The sequence below is a fragment of the Microtus ochrogaster genome (assembly GCF_000317375.1).
Source record: "Microtus ochrogaster isolate Prairie Vole_2 chromosome 14 unlocalized genomic scaffold, MicOch1.0 chr14_random_1, whole genome shotgun sequence".
Taxonomy (NCBI): Eukaryota; Metazoa; Chordata; class Mammalia; order Rodentia; family Cricetidae; genus Microtus; species Microtus ochrogaster.
The window spans coordinates 1,640,168-1,661,566 of record NW_004949096.1 but is presented as its reverse complement, the minus strand read 5'-3'; the positions used below and the strand labels follow the sequence as shown (position 1 = coordinate 1,661,566).

The 21,399-nt window shown below is 40.8% G+C and overlaps 1 protein-coding gene across 1 annotated transcript in view; it reads right to left on the bottom strand.

Annotated features, from left to right (window-relative positions):
* Positions 1 to 21,399, bottom strand: part of Dcdc1 (doublecortin domain containing 1) — a 305,860-nt gene that overhangs the window by 12,550 nt on the left and 271,911 nt on the right. The window contains 7 exon segments of the mRNA XM_005364457.2: positions 776 to 952; positions 2,168 to 2,304; positions 8,301 to 8,402; positions 9,117 to 9,248; positions 12,395 to 12,596; positions 14,434 to 14,637; positions 18,871 to 19,053. Coding sequence (XP_005364514.2) covers positions 776 to 952; positions 2,168 to 2,304; positions 8,301 to 8,402; positions 9,117 to 9,248; positions 12,395 to 12,596; positions 14,434 to 14,637; positions 18,871 to 19,053 — 1,137 coding nt within the window.

Sequence of the window (21,399 nt, the reverse complement as noted above, 5' to 3'; positions counted from 1 at the left end):
ATTACCATTGCAGCAGGAAAGACTTTAGGGAATGCCTACTATTTAAACCTACTTGCCGCTTGCTTCTTTTCCACTTAAAGACTAAGACCAAAAAGCCAAACTTTAGATTTATATTCTTCAAGTTGGAAACAATTCAGGGGCAGCTGCTTGTCTCCTCAAGCCAGTGTTTATCTCTGGGAAGTAGGAATTCTGTCGGGACAGGATAGCAGGTCGTGAGGCTATGGCACGCTCTCTGTAAGAACCACGGCCTCTTTTCCATAAAGAACATCTCTGGGGAATAAGTCACAACAGGGAGTAGAAACGACTCTTTTGCGAGATAGATTTAAGATGAATGAGAAAAACCATTTTAAGTAAAATAAACTGGGTCCCACTTAGCCCTGGCTGGCCTCAAGTTCACCATTGTAGCTAAAGATGACCTTTAGCTCCTAGCCTCCTGCCTCCACCTCTCAAGTGCTGGGATTAAAAGCTTGTGCCACCTCTTCCACTCTTAAGTGATTTTAAAGAGTAGTCTTGGTCTGGAGTGTGTGCAATTGGCCATGTGTCCTATTTGAATACACACACACATGCACACACACACACACACACACACCTGTCAGATAGCATAAGACGTGTGCACACGGGTGAGCTTGTTCAATGACCTGACCAGCCTTGCGAGGGCAGTTTTATTCCCATTGGACAAATGAGAAAAGTTCATTAACTTGCCTGATCTGCCAACCTAGAGAAGTCAAAGTCAGGGTCTGATTCCAGGCCTGTTAGAGATCCACATTAGACCTACCTCTGAAATAGTGCTGGCCCAGACATAAGCACCATCGTCAGGTCTGCCTCCGTTCTGGTAGGCCCACACTCGTTTCACACTTGGAACCAGGTACAGGCTGTGCTGCTGGGTTACTTTACATTGACTTGCAGTCAGGGAGCACCTGGGCTGTAGTTCTTTGCCTTCAGAAAGTTGCGCCTGTTAAGGAAAGCCCAGAGAATATTGCATATGGACAACGAATGGTGTGCAAAGGGAATCTGGAGGAAGCCAGCAATGCCATGTAATCACAATGTCTACCAATGTATACTTATTCTAATAAGTGTGGCATGCCCAGATCTCTCCTGCCATAGACTTGGGTGAATTCCCCTTGCTTCCATGAAGCTACTGGGGTAATTACAGACACAAACTCACTTAGACGAAGCATTTAACTGATTTGCAATGCTGAGGAATGAAGGGTGATATGTTTCTGGACATGCGTGTGGTGTTTCTCCTACAGGAGACGTCTCTGCAATTAACGAGTGAGGTTTTGATGCAGAACCACAGCTCCATTTTCTCTAGCTCAGTGATGCTTAGGGGACTGTGTGGAGCAAGTCCTAGCTCACTGGTTTCTGAAATGCAGCTGCCACATTCCTGCTTTGCCAAGCCCTTGCTTGGCAGCCCCTCATCCTACCCCAAGCATATCCTAGCCCAGTGCTTGTTTGTTCATTCCCTGACTACGGACTGATCCTTCTGAGCTTGGCAAGGAGTCAAGTCTCTAGCAATGTCAGCTTCTTACTCCAGGCACTTTGATTGAGACATACACTTAAAATTTGCACTGAACACACGTCACGAGTTGGATAAGCCCCACTAAAATAGCGGCCAAGAGTTGGATGAAGAATTTCACGAAGCATGCAGCTTCCCCCAGTCTCTATCCCCGATTCTGCCTCAACTGCTGACCTTTCTCTTTTCAAATGTTTTATGTCTGGCAATCTTGACTGATTAACCAATTGGCCGAAATCACTTTTTCATCTTCTTACTTCTAAATATCTCCATTGTGATCGGCATTGTGCTGCTTGCTCTTTTTACATATTGCGTAGTACCCTCAGGAATGATGAGCGATGAAGCCATAAGGTTCAACTTGACTACACTTAGTGTAATTACCTTTGTACATATCCACTGGGCCTTTCTCTCGTCTTTGCTAAGGTCATAATTTCTGGTCTTCATTCAAATAAAACAGACGTTCATGTGAGCTGGCTGTCTCCGGGATAGCTACTCTCCAAATGCCAACTCATTGCCTGGCATATGGTTATGGTGGTTATAACTGCCTAGCTGCTGAGAGCATATTAATAGCGTGATTTAAAAATTCAACATGATACTTATAAATGCTGCTAACAGGGGCAGAGTCCTTAATGTCTGGGACCCCAAGGAGCATACCTCGGTCTCTCGGATACGTTCCATGAGCTTCATCTCCTCTTGAGTCTGCTCTGTCCAGCCTCCCTCCATCACTACCGGCTGCAGAGGGCTTTGGGTGGGCACCATGGTGGCTGGCTGACGGGCTGCCACTCGCCGCCCTGGAAAGAGGAAGGAAAAGATGTTGCTTCTGAAGGTAGGTTTCCAAGTTTTAGGGGAATTGGACTGACTTTCCAGGCATAAATTGTTCCACCCAGGGGCAGTAAATAGGCTATAAAATACTAAAAATATCATAGAAGCCAAGATGACTAAGGTGATAATATTTAGCAATATTCAAGTGTAGGCTTTAAATGGCCGTGGCTGTACAGATGGAAAAGGAAGACAGCGTGCTGACTTCCACCTGGCCCCCACACAGCATCTGCGATCTGGTTCAGCAGTAATTTAGTCAAATAGAATTCACGACCTCACTCGGTTCCCATCATTTCTTCCAGTCTCAGAGCATATGTTTTGTTCTTTCCACTAATAACAAGCCTTCCCCCACAATTAGCCTCACAGCCTAGGGATTAAGTATTTCTACAATAATATTAACAGAAGAGATGGGAGCCCCGTTTTTTTATTCTATCTAATAACACCCCCTGAGCACAATTTGCTTCTGACGCCTCTGCGGAGTCCTTTCCGCTGTTGAAAAGCTGGAGGAAGAGAAAGTATTTGTTGGAATACTGTGTTCTGAAGAACTGCAGGCATAAATTATTAAGTGTGGTAACTAGGGTGTTTGCATCCCTTCTCGACTACTTTGAATCCTTATATAGGATTTTCAGTCAGGCTTATATGATATTGCTTTCTCTCTCTGAGTTGAAGGTGAGTACGGCTCCGAGTCCCCTACTGCTTTCTAAACTTCTGAAATAAAAAAAGCCATGTTTTATGTCATTTGCACTTTTTGTTTCAGTGAGCTCTGCTTCAAGTTCAGTAGGGAAGGAAGATGGTAAGAAAATGATTATACCTATGAACTGTGAATGTGTGAATGGTATATAGATAACAGAAACCCAAGCTTTCATGAAGGCTGAGGCAGAAGGATGGCGAGTTTGAGGCCTATCTGAGTAAAAGTCAGGCTAGCTAGAGCAATTCTAGCACACCTCAAAATTAAAAAAAAAAATTAAAAATCTAAATTAAAAAGGGTTGAAGGCACAGTCCAGTGCTGTCATGCTTAGTTCACATACTCAAGACTCGGGATTCGATTCCCAACACTTAGTAAACAAATTGAGAAAGGGGACATTGGCAGGAGCTGCGGACCCAAGGTTCCACAAGGATCTCTAAGGCGGCCAAACCAGTGAGTAAATTAGAGAGCCTGGAAAATGAATGAAAGTCTCAACTTTGCTGCCAAGACCCTGTCAATTTGAAGATTCTCAGATGATGGCTACAAACAAAGCTCTAAAAATAATTCAGGACTTGCGGAGGATAAAGACCGTGTGTCTTTACAGCTAAAACTGATGAGATGGTCTAGCAATAAAAATAAGTGATGGCAATGGCTTCTCCGGGAAGTAAGCACACAACATGCCTCATCGTGCTTCATGTGCTGTCTGTGAATGTGGAAAAGCATCATTGGAGCGGTCCGTAAGTCACAGGGACGGCATTGCTAGGTAACGAGCTTTGAACCACAGCAATCTTAACACAAATCCTTAAAAATAGTCAGTTTTCATCCAATTTTATTCTCAGAGTGCAGATAATATTAATTTACAAAACATACATTTTAATGGATTATACCCTAACAAATGTCATATTTAGAATGCACCGTGGACATTCACATTTTGTCCAGATACACAGAGTTCAGCAATTGCTTCTCATTTACACAGCTGAAGGGCAGTCGCTGAAAAATGGAACCCGAGAACTAGATTACATGGCATTCAGTTCTGTCACCTTGCTTCTAGAGGTCCTAAGCAAACAAATACATTAGCACCATAATGCTCATGAAAATGCACAAAAGGCTTCAGTCAGTGGAAAGTTTTTCATAATCTATTGTAATTTACATATGTAAAGATAGCATAAACTGAAGCCAAGCAAAGGGGTTCTGTATAAATTATGTAATTTCCTTGTTATGGTTTCTACATATTCTACTTTATTTTCTAGGAGACTGGGCATAGCCATGAGCTGGCTGTTGGGGACATGAGACGGGGGATAGCGATGAGCTGGCTGTTGGGGACATGAGACGGGGGGGGGGATAGCGATGAGCAGGCTGTTGGGGACATGAGACGGGGGATAGCGATGAGTGGGCTGTTGGGGACATGAGACGGGGGATGGCGATGAGCGGGCTGTTGGGGACATGAGACTGGGGGATAGCGATGAGCTGGCTGTTGGGGACATGAGACGGGGGATGGCGATGAGCAGGCTGTTGGGGACATGACTCTTTCCTGCTCCTACATTCCATCTGAAGGAGGTGAAGCTCTCCTGACAGCAGATGTCTTGTCCCACTGAAAGTTGGGAAAAACAAGCAGAGGATTCTTGTTCCGCTCTCAATTTTCTCTTAGAAGCTAGAGAGTGTGAGTGCTTTGTTGCTGTTTCACATGGCCCTGCTCATCAATTCTCTGCACTCCACCCCTTATTGGGACCCCCACCCTTTTCAATATCTGTGTCTGGGAAGGGATTTTGGCTATCAGATCCACCTGGTTCGTATGCAGCAAAGGCAATACTTGCTCTGATTTGTAATACTGAGAGTAATTAATTTAAAAAGCCAAATTAGGAAATATATTTTCTTCTCAGAAACGCAGGTATCAATATTTATTTTTTATTATGTGTTAATCATGCAATAACTATTTGACAAAAGCTACACAATCACAAAATTGTTGCAAAATAATTACTATTATTAATAGTACTGATCATACTTGCAAATGAAAACCAATTCGCTTAATATAGTTTTTTGCACATAGTATTTTATGCAATGACCAACAAACGTTCATCATGCCTCCTGTTCTAGGCAACCCTCAAGACGTATAAAATTAAGCAGTGGTTGATGTCTATAATCCCAGAATATAGGAGTCTGAGGCCTAGAGATCATGATTTAGAGACTATTCTCCTCCTCCTTCCCCTTCTTCCTTCCCTCCCTCCTCATTCCAAGTTTTTATGAATTGTGCTTCAGCTAAGACTTGATTACCATTTATTCTGTTAATCCTTGTAGCTAGTCTAGGCTTTTCATGAGAGCAATCCATATAATTATGTGTAACCGCAGAATACATGCCGGTTTTTAGGGGGAGACAAGAGCGAGCACTGAATCTGAAAAGAAAGGACATCTGTGGATAACTCCATAATGGACTTCCACTAACAGACAAGGCATCAACTGTTTAGGTGCTGGTGCTGTGGCTGATACCAAATTACATTTAAATGTCTTTTTGCAAATTAGAGTTAAAGTTGGAGGCATAATGTAAAACCAGAATTCAGCAAAGGCGATTTTTCAGATGCTATTTTCAGTAATGTTGCTTTCTACACATTTAAGGCAGTAAAGCTTGGAAGATTCCCTGCAGTGAATGAATTGAAATTCCATTCATTTTTTTTCCTTTCAATCATTCTAAAACTAGTCAGGAACACACTGGAAGAGTGGAACATTTCTGAACATTTCTCATCTGAGGAGGATAGTCCTGGGAACAAAGAATTACCATAATATCTTGAGGGCCATGGGGGTGGAGTTCAAGATGTGACAAACTGCTTTACCCCAGGATTAGAATGCATTGTGGGGGGACCCCTGGAAAAGAAGTAAAAATAACAATGAGGGAGAATCCAAGAGGGTCCGAGGGGGGAAACTTGAAGTAGAGGGAATTAAATTTTCTCAAGCACCCCAAATTTTGAAAGCATATGATAAATGTAGAAAACTCATGGGTGGAGTGAGCAAGGAAACAGACCTTATAGACAGTGAGATCATGGAGGCCCACATGAAGACAGGCCAGACTTGTTTCTAAGGGTGCTAGGAAGCCTCAGTAGCCTATATATCTGGGCTGCCTTAACACCTTTGTGTTTTCACACGATCGTTTCAACTCTAGAGTCTCACCCTTGCTCATAGTGCCTGAGTACTGAGTTGGTGGTCTGACTGCTGAGCCACTGTAATCTTGCTTCTCTTTGAGGTTGGTATGTATAGCCGTAGGCTACAACATCTTTTTTTTAAATCTTACTGAAATTGATGGCTGCCAGAGTGGTCCCTCCCATCAATCTCTGTCTTTATTATAATCCCATCTGCATGCTAAAAGACAACCTTGTTGTGCCAGTACAGTTGATAGTTGCTATGGTAACAACCTGAAGGAATCATAGGAGGGAAAGGAAATGATGCCCGAGTTCCAGGACAATCTCTGCTCGCTCGCAGGAAAGACAGGACTATTTCTCACTAGTGGCTCTTCTCCTTCCTCGCCCCCGCCTCCATTTATCTTACTCTATCAGTCATTCCCCAACTTTAAGACTTTATTTGAGGTTTATCTCCCAGTTCTCAGGTTCTTGGCCAAGAAGGAAAGCCTTCTTCAATTATGAGTCAGTGCTCGGTATTATTCTTAGTTCCCAACTGTGAGAGGGGAGAAGGACCCAGTTTTTGGAAAACAACAACATGAGGGAAGCTGGTAACCATCAGAAGGACGCTGTGAAGACTTGAAGCCGGAAGATGTGTTAGTTAGAAACCGTTCTACTAACCCAGTCATAGAGTCTCTGCTTGAATTTGGATAAAGGCAGAGGAAACTCCTCCAGTTAGCTTCTCTGTCGCTATGATAAAACATTGACCAGAAGCAACCTGGGGAGTTTATCTGGCTTGAAGGTTATAGTCTTCTAGATGGAAAACAAGGCAGGAACTCAAGGCAGAAGGCTGAAGCATTAATTATGAAGAAATGCTGCTTGCTGGCTCACTCCCTGTGGCCTGCTCAGCTTGCTTTATTATAAAATCAGGAACACCTAGCCAGAGGTGGCATAGCCCCAGTGCACCAGGCCCTCAGACACCAGTCACTAATCAACAAAGTGCCCCACAGACATCCCTATAGGCCCAGCTGATGAAGCCAGTTCCTTAGTTAGGTTCCTTCTTTCTGGGTGACTACTTTTTGTCAAGTGGACAGAAACTAACCAGCACATAGACTTAAGGGGGTTGGAATTCACTAGTGCTCAATGCAACACAGGGGACAAGATTTTTCTAAAGACTCGCTTGGGGAAGGAGAGAGGGGGGTGATAACAAGAACGACTTGCAGCTTCCTGGTAGAGAATGCCTGGATGAATGGTGGCAGAACTTCTGGTAGAGGAGACTAGAGAGGCGTTGGCACTTAGGTGACATACCAGCTTGAGTCTGGACTTGTCCCCAAATACTCAGGTCACAATGTCTAGTAGTTGGATAGCAGACATTTGGAGTAGTCACAAAAAGTTTTCTCATAGCCGGAATCCTTCCTCAGGTAAGGAATGGATATTGGCTATCCCAAAGCCAGAGCTGCCTTCTACATTGAGAACTATATGCACTGTTGTTGAAGCAAGACTCAAGGGCTGAAGACACAAGCCAAGATTGAAATGCATTCCTTACTAGACTACGGTCCGCAGGACACTGATTCTCTCTGAACAATCACCTGCATCTCAAGTGCTCGAAACAGTCTGAAGTCAGGAACCTGAGATTCTGCAGGGAGAACAATGGACGAGGACACACACTGGCCACTGTTAGCTTTGACTATGAAAAGCATATCTCGTGCTGTATTAAGAGAGTCCTTGGCTTACTGAACATGACCTTGAGGATTTCACAACTGCTCTGCTCTAATTGCTAAAATGAAAAATGTCCCATAAATAAACTTTATCTCCAGTAATAAAATACCAAGAAATAACAGCAAGATTTTGCTTAAATATGTAGGTCTTGTTTTATTTATTCCTGAAGTTTCTATAGTGTCAGTTAAGGGAGCCTTTCAAATGCAAGGACAGACAACCCTTAATTTTCTCAGTGCAAATGCAAGCCATGGGGTATTCCTTTTAATATAAAATTTACAGATCTAAAACCAGTACCAAATGGCTATGCTATTAGATTTTACACCTTGTTCTAACTTACACAGCATAATGTTTCTGTAGCATGCACTGGCTAACTATTTGGTATCAAGCAGTAGAAAATAATTATTGGTAACCGTTGTTCCATTTGGAATTAAACACAATGACTAACTTCATCCACACTGACCTTTCAACTGCCGCATCTTGTGCCTCATGGTGTCTAAATCAGCCAAAATTTGGTCCTTCTTTAGCCAGTTTTGTTTCTTTAATTTTTCTGAGTTCTGTGGAGCTACGGTAAAGAAATAATGTTTTGCATAGTGTTCTTCTGTCAAGAATAACTTATCATAGCTACCAATAACTTAAAAGAACTTTCTGCTTCGAGAGACAGATTGAATTAGAAAGATGTAATTAAAAGAGGTAAGGGCTGTTAAAAGAAGCTTTGTTTGAAAGATGAGAAAGCTTAGGGCATTTCTGTATGGAACAGAGGTGGGCCAGGAAGGCGATCAAAACTGCTTTATTGTATAGATTTACCATATGCAATAGCCATATTTCATTTTCTGCTTCCACTAACTGTTAGGTGGTGATGAAAGCCTGGCTTGGGACCATTCATTTTTTCAAACATCCACCTACTGCCTAAAGGGTACAATTCCTAAAAATGAAAATGTGCAGACAGGTCGTCCTCAGTGTGAATTAAACTCATTTGTTATTTTCTAATGGATACCATTATTCTCCACCTTATAGACCAAGCATCTCTTTATCAACTAAATTAGACACTTCTCGGTGCAGAATAAACCATTCCAGTAAGAGAAAAACAAGCAATTGTGTAAATATGTGCATATAGCTGTCTTTGCACAAGTACTAATTGACTGATTGGCTCTCTGCATAAATACAATATCCTTATGGTGACATTAGACACACTTTATTCATTTTTTCATGACATAAAGCTTATTTCCCCCTCTTTTTACATGTTGTCTAAAAGGAAGCAAAAACAGAAAAACCTTACCATTTAGAGGCAGAAATGGCTCACCACAAGACACCCAAATTGCAATGGGACTTTTGAGGATCTGGGCAAGCAAAGATTTATCTATGCCCTCCAAACAATCCAATCTGTTTCCCATTTTCATTTTTGAGTTTTCTGGGAAAGAAGCAACATGTTTAGTCTTGTCAGTTAATAATGAATGAATATCCTTTATGAATTCATTTGCTCAAAGTATTTTCTTCTTCATTGATGACTTCCTTAATTATCATGAAAACTGGAGCCAACACACACATTTAGTCAGAAATGTCACAGACAACCAAAGAATCGAACATGCTTCCAGATACTTTAAAATGGAAAATTTTTTAAAAAGTAACTGAAACACATGAAGTTTAGTGACATTGCTGGGTTGCAGCAGAGCTGAGTGATTTTAGCAGACGTGTTCTTGCTGCTTCCTGCCCTGTAAGCACCGTGCTCAAACACTTCAGCTATTTCTTTAAAGTTCTTCTGTGGATATTAGTGGCATAATGCCGAAACTCAACTCCAAACAGGAGCAGACCATGAACGGCGCTACCTTGCCCCAGGATGGGCTTTAGAATATGGGAGAAGAAAGGATGCCTTAAATAGGACCTCTGGTCATCCTGAGGAGTGGCATCCTCCTGACAGTCCTGAGCAGTTGTGCTACTCTGTTCTTCAAGAAGACTTTTAGAAGGAATTTGAAAGAACTGCATTTGAGATGATTACCCTTTTAACACTAAGTAGAGGGAGAGCCATGTGCTTTGAAAACCATCCAGGTACAAGTTATTCAAATCATTGCTTCTTAAAATTCATGGAAAAATCAAACATAATGTACACATTTACAATAAATAAAGTCATGACTGTTTGATAGATACCAGCCAAGCACTGGTCTAATATATGTTTATATTCACAAGGACCAAATATAAATTATATGAAAAAATATTAAATATTCATTCAAGTAAATATGAACATAAATATGCATATATGTGCATATTTATCCATTTGTGTTTTGAATGTGTCCATTCATAAATTAAAGTAGAGAAAATTAATGGTCAACATGATGTCCTTAGAGGGTTGGATTCTTTCATTGACTTCTTTATTCATTTATATGGCATGTGCATATGTTTAGGCATGATTGCCTGTGTAGGTACATGTGTCTGCTTGAGGCTGGTTTGGGAATATGATCCTCTATCATTATCCATCTTAATTTTGAAACAGGCTCTCTCACAGACATTGGTGATTGCTCTTTCAGTGAGGTTGGCCGTATAAGGCCTCAAATTTACCTGCCCACACCGCCCAAGCCTAGGGTTATGGTTGTGTACTACCATGAGTGCTGGGGACCTGAACCCAGGTCTTCACACCTGCACAGCAAGCATTTGACCCACTGAGCCATCTCCCCTGCCCTGAGATGGGGTTTTTAAAAATACCATTACATTGGAAGAGCTGCTCTTCTTGTGGCTGGGACCGAGCCCTTTCTAAAGGAGCTTCACACAGCTTTTGTCTCTCCTGTTTATCAACTTTCGGCCAGGTGACAACCAGCGCCACTGCCCTGTGGGGAGATACAGCTCTTGATCTTCCCAGTGACTCAAACCTGCCAGTGCCTAGATTTGAACCTCCTGGTCTCTGTGAAAAACATAGTTTGGTTTTAGAATTGCCTCATCCATTAGAAAAGAATATTCCCAGAACTGCACAGAGAAACACAGTCTAGTCTGTAGGTTATTTACTTTGGCAACCGGGTTCGAGATGACCCGAATTGAGTGAGCGAGTACATTGGGGATGGTGGTTCACTTAGTTCTTATTCTGACTCAGGTGGTCTTGCCCCATTGGTGGGAGCTAGACCCCACAGCCTGGTTAATTCACTGCTGGTGAAGAAAGGAAGGGTGTGGTCAAGGCACAGAAATGTCTGATATCCAGCAGGGGGCAAACAGGAACGTACTACATTTTCACAAGATGGGAGAAATTTATAGACTCTTGGTAGGCCAGCCATCTTTGGTAGAACAAAATGTTTCTCATACTGTAGTGTTTTATTTTAATAGAACAAAAAGGAAAAAAAAAACAACAAAAATCACAAGCAGATATTCTGTTGTGAGCAAAAGCTCCTGAAGAGAAAGCTGGACTGACGAATTAGAACATCAGTACTGTGCAGGGATTGGAGAACTGCAGGTCCAGAGGGTAATTATCTTATCTTGGGCTTGTTCCAGCCCTCCAGAACAGCCATTCCTCACCCACCCAGTTAGTGTCTGAACTAACATTGTGTGGACAGTAGGTAAAAACATTTAAAAGGCTATTAACAGACCAAGATTATTAGCTTGCACCAATCCAAAAGCTAAAAATGTCACAAGAAAGCATCTTAGATTTATAAAAAAAAGCTTACCACATCTGTGATATACCCAACAATATATTTTAAACTTGCCTTGATTTATGACATTTTTTGTCCTGTGAAACCATAAAACAGCTTCCATGTTGGAACATAGAATTTGGGGGAACAAAAAACTATGTTCCCTAGCTTTGGTTACTCAAAAGAACTCCAGAATAAACTATCTCTTATTCCCTTTAAGATAAGTTTTTTTTTCTCTTTTAATCAGCATTTAATTCCTTTGCTTCTCATGAAAAGTCTGTAAGAAAAGTGATTATTGGTAAATCTAGATAGAGATACAAGGACTGAGGTAGAGATGGGTTCAAGACCTTGACCAATATCATTCAGCTTAGAAACCTGCTATTCTGACTCCCAAACCAAAGTTTATAAGCTCTAAACCATGCCTCTCAGGACCCGAGTAGAAAATCTCACACTGAGAAGCACACTGTTGTATCACATCTGGCAGGAAAGGAACATCCACTAGGGCTTCTAGAGCTTCACAGAGCAGGGGGAGCAGCAAGGTCAGGGAGCGAAAAGAGGGCAGGAAAAGTAGAAGACAGAGGCCTTCCCATCAACAGTGGGAAGAGAGCAGCGCTGATCTAGCAAGTTCTTCCCTACTCCCAGCTGATTTGGGGTCTGAGTTTTAGAACAAAACAATGTTAGTGCTTTACAAAGCAGTTAAATTACCTACGGTTGTCAATTTTATGAATTGATTTATTGGTTCAGTTCTAAAACTAGAATATGTATTATTTATTTACTTACTTATTAAGAAAGGTAAGGACTCTATGAGAACCTCGCTTTCTCTGAACCATTTACAAAAGTCCCTGGTATAATTTTGAAATCCTTGCTGTGGTGATTGGATGAATCATATTTAACTTTTTGATAACGGAGCATAACCATCACCAACTAATGCCCATAGAAGCTCACCAACCTTCGGTATTTTGAACAGCTGTCTGTTCTGTCCCAAGAGACTCCGTGCTTCTCTCTTGTGTCTCAGGGTATCTCTGGGTGAGGGTCTCACCTATGGCCCACAGAACCAAGCCGCGCAAAGTCAGTATGTTGGTTCCATCTCTGGTGTAGATTTTGGAGGCTGCTCTAGTGAGTCCAAGTCGTTCCGTGCACTCTGCAAGAAGCTGCAAACTACAAGTTGTAAGTAATGGATAGGAGGCACAGGAGAGCTGGCTGGGCAGTTACAAGCACCTACTACTTTTGAGAGAACCAAGGTTCTGCTCCCAGTACCTGCATGATGGCTTCCACCTACAGATAACTGCAATTCCAGGCATCCAGTGCCCTTGTGTGACCTCTGAGAGTTCCAAACATGCATGAAGTGCACTTGCATGCAGGCAGAGCACAGAAAAATAAAAACAATTTTTTAAAAACACTAATAGAAAATAATGATGACATTGAAATTATAACAAGCTGTCAGCCACTGTAGAAATCTGTAAAGCCCTTATTTTCAGAAAACAGATGCTGAATGACTAGGATGTTGATTTCTGATTACAGGCAATTTTTACATCTGTTTTCTCTAAGTTAATATGAGCTGCACCTGGTTTTGAACATTCCTTGCTCCAAAGCTGAAGCCCAGCAGCTTATATACAGTGATATATTTTTCCACGAGACATTCTTGCTTAAAGCATGTATTTCTTTTTGTTATACTTAAAGTGTGTAACATCTCCTTCCTTTTTGTTACACTATAAGATATAAAGTGGCAATACTGCAAATGGGTGAACAGTTTTAAATAAACAAATTAATTAATAAATAATTAATTTTCTAACCAAAACTCTCACACATTATCCCCTCCATTTTGCAGATGGGAAAACAAATCTAAAAGCTGGTCTTGTAGGCCAACAAGATAGCTCAGACTTAGCATGCCTGCCACAGACCAGAAGGCCTGAGTTCAATCTTTCGGATCTATGTACTGGGAGGAGGGTATCATCTCCCTCAGATGGAAAGAGAAAGAGAGAGAGAGGAGGCCAGTCTTGTAGCCTTGGGTAAATCTTGGGGTTAACTTTTGTACTTTGCTTGGTTCATTGAGCAATAGTTTCATTTTGGAAAAGATTCACTTTTGTTTTTATGTTTATGGCTGTCCATCTCTGTGTGCCCAAGAGTGCAGATGCCCCAGGAAGCCAGAAGAGTATATCAGATCCTAGTGAACTGGAGTTACATACAGACTGTGTGGGCTACCCGTAGGGGTGTGGAACCCAAACTGATGTCCTCTGCAAGAGTAGTAAATACTCATAAATGTTGAGCCATCTCTCCAGACCTGAATAAGGAAAGCCAATTATTTCCAACCCCAGAGGTGAGTGACAAGAAGGTGGGAGGAGTTGGCATAAAAAAACCCCATACTGTATAAACCTATAAAATAGGTTATTAAAAGTATTCGGAGGGTTGTTGAGACAGAATTATCACTTTGGGGGCTCTTCTGTAGTGACTACACAGTCTCTAAGGCAGTCACATAGTCTCTAACAACTTAAGCAGCCCCCATGTAAAAGTGAAGTGAAAGGCCTTGTCAACAAACACATGCTCAGAAGCTCTGAATGAGGGGCATTTAATGTCCAAGTGAGGGGCATTAAAAAACAAACCAAAGCAAACAAAAAACATTCAGTTGATAATCAACTTGCAGTGCAAGGGAACAAGAAGGAAAAAGGCATTCTGTTTACCATGAGGGTGAAGATAGCCTGGTGGTTTCATTTTCCCACTTCCTTTACATCTTTGTTCGGGGTCCCTTGAAAACCAAGGTGCTAGTTTCACATTGCTTCTAACTTTATATTCAGAGAAAAACCATCAGAAAGAATCCCAGCCATCTTGTTGGAAAATTTTCTAGGAGAATGGAAATCTTTAACTCATAAGCTTAAATTGGTGGATGTAAACAGGGATGCTTGCTGTTCAGCTTTGAGGTACTTCTTGTCCAGAATTGCAACCACCATTACTTCTAAGGACACATACAACATTTTATTAATAGCCACTTACCCCATGGAATGTTCCAGCCATAATTAACTTTCCATTCTGATATCCATCCCCATTTTTGTATGCAATTATTTTTACTGCCTTTTTGTAGGAAGGTACCACACCACTATGGAATGTAGTGCATGTGCGTGCCTTCATCCATAAAGATGACAGACGCTCTTCGTAATATCTTAGAGTGTTTTCAGCTTCATAAGAAGACAAATCAGCCTGGTTTGTTTAAAAAAATAATCATTTACACAAATTGAATTGTTTCTGTTTTGTTATCTTGGCATATCTCTATTCCCCTTTAAAGTCTGCATATGTGTGTATGTGGTAGACCTACGTTTTATAGTGTCTTCTTTATGTACTCTAGATACTTGGTGTAGAGGAGGAAGAGTGTTGGGCCAAAATTTCTCAGTTCTCTTTCTAGCCCTCTCACTGACTTTTGAGCAGTTGGTCTGTCTTTCTGACTTGCTTTGGTTTTCCTTAAATGTTGCTGTATGTTTGTTTGGGTTGTGGAAGAAAGGAGACCAGGACCAAAGAGAACCTGGGATAGAAGTAAGGGAATATGAACACTACAGATACTTTCTTAATGAACAACTCTAGAAGGAGGCCATCCATTGGTGAAAGATGAAGGAGGAGGGTAGAACATCCCTTAGAAAGCTTTCCCCAGTGTCCTGACTAGGAGCCTGTCAAGATGCACAGGCCCTGACTGAACTATTATAATGTAGAGGGTCCTTCCCAGTTACCTCTGCAAAATCAAATACCCTCTGGCTTCCAGATGACTGCTTCCTTTCTCTTTCCAGGTTACTACTTAGGGTGAGTTCACTACAACCTGTCACTGTTCATCTTTAGTATAAAACCAGTTTTGGGAGACAGAGGAGTGAGGTCTGGAGACAGGCAGGTGACTTCTGAGGGGCACACCAGGCTGGCAGGCTACCACATTTTAGGATTAACTCCTTTTTATTCTGCTGTTTAAATCCACCCTTCCCTCACCCCACCCCCAGTTCTTTACACTGTGATGTGGAAACCCCTCTGTGTGCTGTGTTTACCATTAATGAACAAAGAAACTGCTTTGTACCTATAACAAGGCAGAACTTATGTAGGCAGGTTTGGTAGCAGCATTTTCTTTCTGTTTGCTAGAAGCAAGCAGAAGCATGGCTTTTTAAAGAGAGGTCTTAATGATTCAGTGGTAGCAGCCACTTGCACTTTCAAAACAGCAGCTTCCTGGCTGTGGGCAGTGCTGCTAGCATGAACTCTGACTCTTTGGGGAAACCAAGCATTTGAATTGGAGTTATGAGCAATATGCTACAGCTTACTTGGTGACAACATGGACCAGCTGTATGCCTAGAGATGTGGCATTGTGCATGGCTCTCAGAGGCAGCAAGCAGCTCTGCCATGCTGGGCTGGATTGGGCAAGCAGGTAGTAATGTATATACCCTTGTAATGGTGCAGCTTAAGTTTTAAAAAGCACTTAGCATTTTAAGAAGCATTCCTTAAGCATGGGGCTTTGGAAGAGGGTTGAAGGGGAGAGGTAGGAAGGGAAGCTGAGAAAAATGTAGAGCTCAATAAAAATAAAAATAAAGATGAAAGAAAGGTAACTCCATGTAACAAACCATAGATTAATAGAAATGGTTTAATTTAAGCTGTAAGAGCTAAATCAGTAATAACCCTGAGCTACTGACAAGCAGCTAAAATTAAAAAAAAAGCACCCCTTAACAATGAAGATACAAAGATACACAATTACAGATACACAGTAGGACAGATTCAGACATAAAAGACCTCTAAATGGGTGACAATGTTAGATAAATGTGCATAGGCTTGGAGGAAAGAAGACAAAGAGTATAGATATTTGGAAAAGAAGTAAGTGGTTTTTAACAAAAGAATTAAGTCTTTAAAGAGATAGAGTATAGACAGTCATAGATTAAAGTAGTAAAGATAATAAAATAAATATTAAAAAGTAATAGAGTAAAAACAGGCCATATAAAGATGAAATTCACAGAGAGTCTGGATTATGTATATTATTGTGTTATCTTTGAATTTTTTTTTTTTTTTTGGTTTTTCGAGACAGGGTTTCTCTGTAGCTTTGGTGCCTGTCCCAGAATTAGCTCTTGTAGACCAGGCTGGCCTCGAACTCCCAGAGATTCGCCTGCCTCTGCCTCCCGAGTGCTGGGATTAAAGGCATGTGCCACCACTGCCCGGCTATCTTTGAATTTTTTGACTATGAATAAGTACAGAGAGACATTTCATTAAATGGGCTGTTAAGCTAAACCAGCATGTATATTATAAAGGTATCATGACTTCCAAATTTGGATCTAAATATATGTTGCTTTGGAAAAGAGGCTCTTCTGTTGTTTCCACAGAGGATGAGAACCTATGGAGACTGGTGTGGTTTGATGAAACAAAACCCCACAAAGGTCGCTGTGAACACTCCCAAAAATTATTACACCCAACAATCAGCAGGAGGCAGTATGGAGAAAACTACACCCATATTCCTAAATCTTGTCTATAAATGTTTCTTTATATTTAAAAGGTGATATGCTATAGAGATTTGCATTAGTATTGATCTTGGTTGATTGATACAAATTTAAGGTTTATTTTGTTATACTGTATTTATATGTGTGTGTGTATATATATATATATATATATATATATATATATCTGCTCTTGATTAAGGTATTGTGATTGTACATCTCATTTAAAAATGTAATGTATAATTAAGAAATACAGATAAATAGAGAATCATTTGTAGTAGTCAAGCTTGTAGTCATGTAAGTTAGATTTTCTAGATGTACAGAGAAGTATTTCAGATGGATAGGAATTCTTCAAATTTTTCAAAGACTGCAGAATATGGCATTTAAAGTGTTTTAAGAATTTAGTACTTTTCATGACAGTGAGACACATGTGCTCCTGGAAGCACCAAATTACTTCAAGAGAAAGATAGGCATTGAAGAGACTTCTTATGGAGTTTGCTAGCCATTTGGGCAAGAAACTGTTCTTGCCTGGACTGCTTAACTGGACATGCAGGACCCACAGACAAATGACTGCTGAACTTGCCTAAAGGTGAGATGATCCTTCGAGGTTCCTGCTTCATGAAAGAGTCTGCTAGACATTCTGCAGGACATAGAAACAAAGTGACTGACAAACTGCCAATATAGGCAGAACTGTCTTTGAAATTTCCTGCTTCATGAAAAAGTCTGCTGGATACTATGGGCCTGTAGGCTGAAGATGGATGCCCCAATAATACAGAAGAACTTTTTTGGGTGATTGTCCAGGTAGCAAGAAGTCTCTATCAATTCTAGAGTTTCGGGAGTTGCTTACAATGCACTTCCTGTTCACTTTGGTAATATTATATCCTTCTGGAGTCTTTGATGGAGTTGAAGAATTTATAATTATAGTTACAGTTTTCCTTAGCTATGATAAAAGACAAAGTAGATATAAATATTGTAACTGTAATTCTTGTTTGATACCTGCTTTTTATATGTAATTTACTATGTTAAAATCAAAACCTTCCTTTTTATTTAAACAGAAAAGGGGAGGTGATGTGGGAGTCACCCCTGTGTGCTGTGATTACCATTAATAAATACTTTGGACCCATAGCAAGTCAGAACTTAGGTAGGCAGGGGAAGCTAGGCTGAATGGTGGGAGAAAAAAGGGCAGAGTCAGAGAGAAGCCATGGAGCCACCACCAGAGTCAGAAGCTGGAAACTTTAGCTAATAAGCCACAGTCACGTGGTGATACACAGATTAATAGAAATGGGTTAAATTAATATGTAAGAGTTAGCCAATAAGAAGCTAGAGATAATGGGCCAAACAGTGATTTAATTAATTCAGTTTCTGTGTGATTCTTTCAGGTCCAAGCTAGCCAGGCGGCTGGGAACCAATAAGCAGCCTCCAACAACACTGTTCAAGTTGAAGGGAGGATTTTCTTTTTTAAAATGGTGTCATTTAAAATTAAGGTCACAGAATGTGGCAGAGTTAGTCCCCTGCTGTCACCCCTAGGGCTTCTAAATGGTATTAGGTATGGATGCATGAATTCTGCCACCTAGCCTGAACTGCTACTAACAACAACGTGTCAAATCCTCCCTGAAATGCACCATGCTCATAAAAATAGAGCTTCTCCTACCCACATAGAGCAAATGCTGCTGTGCTAAGCAAAGACTCAAAGTCACTTGCCGATGTAAAGGCTACACAAAGAGAAGGGAAAGGTGTCAGCAGCCTACAGCAGCAAAAGTGCCCGATTCACTCCAAAGGCTGAACAGAACTATTAGAAGAAAATGCAATTTAAATTGCAATTAGAATAAAAGAATCAATGTTGGCAGGATGGGATGGTGCCTCTGAGGAAGATGAAGTGGACGCATGGAAGTGAACCTGGATGTGAGGCCAATCTAAATGCACCCAAGTTTCCAAATCATCCTCGCGCGGGCAGTAGCAGAGCTCAGCTGGATAAGTGGGGAAGTACCTTGGCAACGCTGATGACCTTGAATGGCTTTCGTGGCAAGGATTTCTGCTTGGAGCCGGAAACACAGAAGAATGGAGTGCCCGGAAGCAGCTGTTTCAACCCCTTCTCTGCCCGCATGGACTGTCCACAAGCCAGGCAGAGCATCATCTTTTTCTTTCCATCGGGTGAGAGGTAACAGTATCCCTAAAATACCAGAAAAGATGCTTCCATGTGGGGCTCCTAAACCATGAAGGCATTTTTGAAGAACTCTTCACAGCACAAGGAAAACACATTTGTCATCATCAAATGCTAAATTTAAAACCACAACCCAAATGCATTATTATGCTTCTCAATAATTAAGCTTTTACATGTATTTATTTACTTGGTGTGTGTATGCTGGGGGCAGGGTACATATGGGTGGAGGTCAGAGGACACCTTGCAGGAATTGGTTCTCTTTTTCCATCATCTGGGTTGCATGGACTGAATTTGGGTCTTCAGGTTTGCCAGAAAATGCTTTATCTGCTGAGCTAGCTGACCAGCCCCAGTAATTAAAAAATTTAAAAGTATTCCTTAACTTTACAATGACTATGCAACACTAAGAACCCTAACTTCTATACAAAATCAAGATTTCTTTGAAGAATGACCAGTACCTCTTCAGAGGCAGAAAAACTACAATATAACATCTTGTGTATAAGGAACATCTTGTTGTGCACAGAAACTAATCGATTCTGGAGTTAAGGAATAAAATAGAAAAAATTCAAGAGCAAAAATAAGTGTCCCAACTGACTCAAAGAAGGGCAATTTGATACTAGAAAGAACAATTCAAAAAGTGTGACTGGATTTGAGTATGTAAGCTCACAGGAGTTCATAACAAGGCTATTAATGCAAGTAAAAAATGAAGCAGGGGTGGGACCTCATTTGACATGCAAAAATAATTGTGGTTGGTAGACACTGACTTGAAAACTAACCATGTGGCTGTTAGTGTAGCAAATTATTTCTCAAGGTGGCTACAGTAAAACCATTCCAATACTGTTTACATGTCCTTTCAACTGGTGACATTACCGTGCCTCTGCTCAGGAGGTACGGTTCTTTTCTCGTTCTCTCCTCTGTGTTTGTGAGCAAGCTATGTCCTTGACATTGGCCCAATGACAGCCGATGTCAGAAGCAAGCAGGTGCATGAAACCAGCTTGCACTGTAGTGCCTGGCTCTGTAGCTACAGTTGAAGCCCTGAGGTCACACAGAACTCACTGGACCAAGCTTCATGAGAAGTGGAATGGTTGGAGAGTCAACACTTGTGGGAGACTCCATCTTGGACTATCCAGTCCTCATACACTAAAAATCCACAAGATGATGAGAGCCACTTTTGCAGCCCTTGTCAAGACCAGCAGAGCTGCCTGGCAGAGCTCAACCCAAATTGCCACCTCACAAGGAATATATATTTTTTTCAGTTGATTAAGTAGATGTGCAAGAAAGAATCACACATTTCCTCTGCCTTTTCTTTCAAACTGTATTTTTGACTACTGAAATAGTACAATGAGGTAATATTTTTATTAATGTTTAGATAATTGATGTAGAGATAAAATTGACTGATTTGAAGCAAAATGATGACATTAGAAAATTAGACATTGAGAAAATTTCAGTTATTGGGCTGAGGAGAAATTCCTTCAAACCACTAAAGCATCATTAAAAACAGAAGTTAGGTATAAGCTTCAGAGACCTGAGTATCTGAAGAACACATGGCAATTTGTGAAGGCTCTGTAGAAAATGGTAAGCATAGGTTTAACAACAACTTTAGTGTGAATCCTGTTTACAGAGATCGTGGAGAAAGAGAACCAAGTCAAATGGCACCCCAAGTCAGAGCGTGCTGCCTACCTATGGACCATGCTGTGAACATGATCCCACCTCAGGGTCTTTTCTCAGCCTTGACTCAAACTACCAACGATAAAAATGAATTTTTAGGACAACCTAGAAAATTTGGTAAAAAATAGTTTATTATACTGCCCAAATACCACTGTTCATTTTATTAATCATGACAATGGCATGATGATTGAAAAATTATAAAACTGCATGCGTAATATAGAGGTAAAATAGTATCATATCTGGGATTAGCAAAAGTGTCCAAATCTTAATGAATGTGATGCATCAATCAAGATTCACTGTACTAGTGTCTACTTTAGAATATGTATAAAATTTTCCACAGTAAAACAAGTAGTTTTAGATAGAGGATGTAATTTATTTTACTTTTCATAATTTCATTTCATTCTTTCCTAGTAAAAATCCCAGAGTCTAAGTGATCTCATCAAAAATCAGCATTCATAAAGCACCCATAAGAAATATTACTAGAACTCAAGGCAGACATCAAACTACACACACTAGTAGTAGGAGACTTCAACACACCTCTCTCTCCAAGGCACAGGTCAATCACACATAAACCTAATAGAGAAGTAAGAGAATTATTGGAGGTAATGAAGCAAATGGACTTGACAGACATCTATAGAACATTCCACCCAAATAGGAAAGAATATACCTTCTTCTCTGCAGCTCATGGAA